The sequence below is a fragment of the Pollicipes pollicipes genome, unplaced genomic scaffold (genome assembly GCF_011947565.3).
Source record: "Pollicipes pollicipes isolate AB1234 unplaced genomic scaffold, Ppol_2.1 Scaffold_6138;HRSCAF=7277_pilon_pilon_pilon, whole genome shotgun sequence".
Classification (NCBI taxonomy): Eukaryota; Metazoa; Arthropoda; class Thecostraca; order Pollicipedomorpha; family Pollicipedidae; genus Pollicipes; species Pollicipes pollicipes.
In genome coordinates this window covers 11,023,778-11,029,646 of record NW_023596818.1, presented here as the reverse complement: position 1 = coordinate 11,029,646, position 5,869 = coordinate 11,023,778, and the positions used below count along the sequence as shown (strand labels likewise).

At 61.2% G+C, this 5,869-nt stretch overlaps 1 protein-coding gene across 1 annotated transcript; it reads right to left on the bottom strand.

Moving 5' to 3' along the window:
* Nucleotides 1-438: 438 nt before the first annotated feature.
* On the bottom strand, nucleotides 439-4,992 carry LOC119105295 (uncharacterized). The gene is made up of 3 exons (XM_037228762.1): nucleotides 4,906-4,992; nucleotides 4,720-4,871; nucleotides 439-680 (listed from the first exon to the last, which is right to left on the bottom strand). Exons 1-3 carry the CDS (start codon nucleotides 4,990-4,992, stop codon nucleotides 512-514), a joined length of 408 nt encoding a protein of 135 aa, XP_037084657.1. The 3' UTR covers nucleotides 439-511.
* Nucleotides 4,993-5,869: the final 877 nt, after the last annotated feature.

The window sequence follows — 5,869 nt, the reverse complement described above, 5'->3', positions numbered from 1 at the left end:
CGCCGAGCCCAGCCACTGCGTGGGGCTGGATCAGGAGGTAATCCCGCATCGCGGGAGAAAATAGCCCCGGGCGCCGACCACGGCGCGGACAGGGCGAGATTGGGTGCCGTCGGCCGGCACAACATCGCGAGCGAGGGACGGGTGAGGAAGGGATTGGACACGCGGTCAGTGTCGGTGATCGTGTGACGCTCCACAAGAGCAGATACAACGTGGTTAGTCGAGTTCAAGTCCAGATCACCGCCACTCTTTCCAAATGGTGGCCAACGAACGTCTGTGCCGTCTCGAAACTGACGTCAGGTAGCGTCAGCACGTGCCATGCCGGCGCAGATGCGCAACGCTCAGGACTTCTGTCCACGTCGGTGGCAGTGTGGACGGTGATGTGGACGATACTGTGGACTACGATCAGGCCGCCGGTGTGGACGGCGGCGTGGATGAAGATCCCAGCGTAGACGTCGGTGTGGAGGAGAGCGTAGATCCCAGTGTGGACCGGAGCGTGGACGGCGGAGAGGACTTACCGTGTGGCCGGCGCGGACAGCGGCGTGGACGTGGCGAAGTTGTGTCGTGAGGAGGCGCGCGGGTCGGGGGACTCGCAGCCCTCCTCCTCACGCAGCGTCTGCACCGGTTCGTAGTCGTACACCACCGTCTCCACCATGGAGCCTTTACTGCTGCCAAACGACACCCTGTAACACGAGAGAAATACGCTGTTACTGAGCGAACGGCGATCATCGACGCAAGAATTCGAGCACGAAACGGCACTCTGCACACCAAATATTTTCTTTCCATCGGGCCGATCGGGTTCGATGAACCGGCGAATAGCAAGTAGACGTAATTGATCGACCACGCCTCTTGCAGCCAAAGGAAACATAGCGTGTGTGCAATGAGGACCTAACTTCGAAAAATCAATATATGGACCGCAGCGTGTCAGCTCGTGGTCCTATCCTGGCGAGTGCTTCATCACTCCGCTGATGACAGAACACGGCGATCCGTCACCGCCGCCCCTCCCCTCCCCCCCCCCTCCCTCCCCCCCGCCCCAGGGCGGAGCTTCGTCGGCCAGCGGTGAGCCCGCGCGCCCCGCCCCGGACCGGCGGCGGCGTCTCCACAGGTGTGGCGCCCGCTCGTCGCGCCGTTCTGGTGATCCGGCGGCCAGTTAGCGATTTTCCGCCGCTAACAGCTGGCCGGGCGCGGCTCCTACGCGATGTGGGCGCGGACTTTGAGGAGGCGGAGCGGGGATGAGAAGGGCGGAGGCCAGGAGGGCGTGCATTCTTTCTTCTGATCCGTGCAAATTGACGCTCGGTAGCAAATTCCTTCCTTCCTGGAAATCACGGGGATGTGCAGCGTTCTTAAATCCCGTACCAGACTGCAACTTGAGCTCCTGCACGGAAATGGCAGGTGACACCTGATATGCACACATACACATCAGAAACCAGCAAACCCAGCAACCCATACAACGTAGCGGGTACACCAAGCGTCAGCGCACAACACATCGCTTCCCATTATCAACAACTTCGTATCTTTCCACAATCGAACCAGCCTTCGTTTACCGCCAAACACGACCGTCTCTTCAAAGAACACAGCACTGCACACCGAGCGACAGCGCATAACACATCGCTCCTCATTATCGACGGCTTCGTATCTTTCGTTCATCGAGTCAGCCTTAGTTTGCCGCCAGACACGGCCGCCTCTTCAAAGTACACGACACTGCACTAACTCCACTACCTTTCGAAGCAGCATTTGCCGTTCGGAAACTGTCTGCGGTTTTCCAGGTGGGTACCGTGAGAGCGAGCATGTGCTGGCTGGGAGGGCGCAGTGCGAGCCCGCGTTTTCTTTGTTTCGAGACAACACTGCCAGACGGCATTCCAGCGAACCCCGAAGACGTCTTCGTTTTGATTACCAGGATAAGGGCGATTACTTGCCGGCAGTTTTTGCGACCTCGCAAAAACTGTTGGCTATTAATGGGTACAAACGGTGACGGACGGCTTATGCAGAAATGTTTTTTTTTTGCATCCTGGCTGCGGGAGACGTCCCGGTATTTTCCCGTCGTTGCTTGGTCGTGTGCAATAAGATCTCGTATGGCAAACTTCTTGCGAGGTCGCAAAAAGTCAATCCAATAAGTGCTCGGTGATCCAGGAAACGGACTAACGCGAAGGGAACAAACGGCTAGAACCCATTACTTCTTCCCAACGCGACGACATTCCTGATCCCACAAGTCAGCCGACTCGCGCGCTCTCCTCATCACCGCGCAACCGGCAACAACTCCACAAAAACCAACTCACCACCTCACCCCATTGTGACCGGCGGCGCGGCAAGAAAAGTCGCGCGCGACCGACGGCAGCCTCTGGCGCTGGCTGGGAGCGCTCGCCGGACCGTGAAGGCCCCCGCCGGGCGCAGTCGTTAGCTGCGGTCGGCGGGTCCCCGATCGTTGGCGCCGGATGATTGGTCAGGCGGCGCTCCGTCTGTCTGGCTTCGGCTGCCGGCATCTTTGGTCTGCGGTCCGGTCAGGACGCGGGTTGTGTCCTGGGCTGGGTGTTGAGGTCCGCAGGCAGCGTGAGCTGTCGTGGCAGCAGGATAATCGTGGGACAAACTGGGCCAGCCCATTAAATCCAGTTTTGAGACGCTCAGGTACCGGCTAAGTGGACGAGTTTTCCGCGTGGACCTTTGTTTCAGACGCTCTACGAGCACCGTTTGTTAAAGGACTATTCTGCGAGGATAAGAGCCACGACCTCTCTAAAAATAGCATGTCTGAATAAAGCTTACAGACTGAAGGATCGCCATCAGTCTACACCTGCAAGCTCTTTTCCCAGGCCACACATCATCGACAGCGACAGGGGCGCATAAAGATCGCAGTCGCGTCCTTCCCGTCGTGGCGCCACATTCGCCTCCACCGCGCGCCGGCTGTCGTATTGCACTCCGGGGACACTCCATCATTAAACCAGCCCGAATTAGCATTTAAAGCCGGCGCTATTACGGCCCAAATGAGAGGCACCCCTCTCCGGGGGACCAACGAGAAAGCCGACCCCGGCGGCAGCACGCTCCGACGGCCACGCGTCGCTGCCGTCGATTTCGCCTCGTCGCCGTCGACGGCGCTCCGGCGGCGCCATGAGGCGAATCGATCCGACGCGTCGGCTGGGGGAGGGGCAGCTCTGCCGACGGCACCCCGTCGATTTCGACGGAGGGTCGGCCGCGGCCGCGCGCGTTCGACGCGGGGCTTCCACGAACAGCTACGCTTCGGTTGAGGAGCAGGACCGGTTGTAAACGTCGGCAGGCGGACAGGCTTGGCGAGAGGCCGCTGTGAGAGGGTGTCGATCCGTTGCAGCTGTCGGAGGCTGGACTGGAGACGGGCCACGCCGCGGCTTTGTTCACGTTACACTGTTATGAGCTGACATTTATTCGACGAGGTGATAACGTAACAACGTAAATATGCCCAACTGCTTCACCCGGGTGCTGTTTTTCAAATGCAAGTTTTTGTGTGGATATATCGCACCAATAAGGGCACCAATATAAACAAAACAAGAAGCTGACTGCGCTCCGTATGATCTTAGAATTGCCGCCGAGAGAAACGGGCCTGGGAGAGACATCCAAACACGGACATCTCCTCCATCGCTGGGACACGGCAAGGTGTGGAGTCTATCCTCGCAGCTTATCGTCGTCGGAAGCGGAAAGCATTCCAGTGGAGGAAGGAGCGAGGTCGCGCAGCGCATCTCACTACGCGATACAACAGAGATTCGGACACTGATTGGGCTGACGGAAATAGGATAAGCAGGCTTGACAAGCCCGTCGAGAATCCTGGACCGCTCGACGGCTTCACCTGTCCTCCGCGCATCCTCCGGACGTGGGATTTCCACCGACTTCACTCATTCAATCGCCGCGTTCACTCCCACGATCAAATCCCACGATCTATCACAGAAACGACTGATCATTCCTCCCACACGCAGCGGTCAGCCGTCTGAGAAAAATACCTCGTGCAAACGCACGGTTGAGATAACGCGTTCCACTTGCGAGGGAATACTGCAGTTGGGACCACGCTGACAAAAGACGCGTCTGAGTCCGTGAAATAGCTTTTTCAGGAGCGTGGTGAACGGTTGTCCAGACCGGGCAGACCGGTTACGCGGCGGCGGAGCGCCCAGCCGACGGCCTGTCCCGCCTCGCCGAGCGCAGACCCCCACCGTGCAACAGTCTCCCGTTTTTGGTGGGCTGTTTATTTTGGCAAGAGGCGGCGCCGTTTGTCTCTGTCGGCGGCGGCGGCGGCCGAGGTGAGATCCGTCCCCGACGCGCCGACCGGAGAGGGGCTCGCGATGGAGGCGCGCGCGCACCGGGACCGGCGCCAACGCTTCCGGCCAGGCTTCCCACGCCGCGGACGCGCCCGTGAACGACCGGCGCCGCAGCCGGGCCGGGCCTGGGGAGCCCCGGGTGTCGGGGAATGACCCGACAGCGCCAGCGGGAAGCCTGGCGTGGCGTCCAGAGTGCCCTGAATACCAGATCACGTGCAGGAGCGGCATCAGCGATCAGAAACCAGTCCACAGTCGGAAGCCTTTAGGTATTGAGTCCAACTCGGAATATCAATAGCTTTTCTGAGATCGGCGGGCGGTCCACGAACGGAGAGAAGACAGCCCAAGGCATCAAGATAAGACGGTTCGTGATTGTCCGCAGCAAGAAATCTTCAGCTCGCGACCGAAAGCCAGCGGTGCTGACTCCCCGATCAGCGGCATCCCTCGCTCTCACCTCGCCGAGCTACCGCGGCTGCCGGTCAGCACCTCGTCGACGACGGCGCTGTGGCGGTTGGCTTTGACCGACCTCGACCTGCGGAGGCCGTGGCGCAGCGAGGCGCGCACCGCCTGCGCGTGCGCCGTGTCCACCAGCATCGAGTAGCGCCGCTCGGGCGGCCGTGGCCGGGCCGCGCAGCAGCACCGGCACGTACGCCAGCTGGTACTCGGCCGACGGCGGCGGCGGTTGCCGCTTGGGCGGCGAGCGCGGGACGTCGACGAACGTGAGCATCGCGCCGCTGCGGTCGGCGCCACCCAGACGCCGTTCCCACTGGCCACCAGTCACGGACGGACGCGACACGGACGGACGCCTCGCCGCGGGAGCGTCGGCAGCGTCGGCGGCGGCGGCGGCAGTGGTGACGCGTGAGGCGGTGGCACGGGCGGCGGCGGCGCGCGGCGGCGGCGGTCTGCCGGACCCGGCCCGGCGCCGCCGCCGGCCCTGGGAACGCTGAGCCCCCGGCAGCCCAGCGTGACTCCACGGCAGCCCGACCGGAAACTGCGGCCATTTTCTCCCGGTGGCGCAAACACCCGATGACGCCGCCCAGCTGATCGCCCCAAGCGCTGGCGACGTCTTCCGAGGACGCTGGACGGAAGACGGACTCATGGCGCTGAGCGAGAAGCGACTGGGGTCGTGAGGAGGGCTTAAGAGACGGAGCGGCGGGTGGGGTGCACGCAGGAGCCGCACGCAAGGTGGCGGCAAAACGCAGGGCTACCGGGGATAATTGGTTACGGTCTGGGGGTGACAAGGCTCCGGGTTGTGACGCGAGTTGGGGCACCGCACGGGTATGCGCGGACAACGGTTGTTGAAGGCTAGAAGCGACGGTTCACTTCACGCAGCGGAAGCTGTGCTCAGTGTCATCGAACAAAAGCATGTAGCTTCATGACGAGCTGCGTAGAGCATGGTGCGATGTTTAATGCCGGCGGAAATGTGGACAAAGAGTCGCTCAGCACATGTTCCGCCGTGCCCAGAACAAAGGGGCTGAGTTTTTCGGTCTCACGGCGACTGCATACATCAGCCATGTTATTTCCTGCTCAGGCCTCCCGTGGCCTCCAAATGTAAGTAGTAATTAGCCACCGTGACGGTTCACGAATCCGTAAATATAGACGGA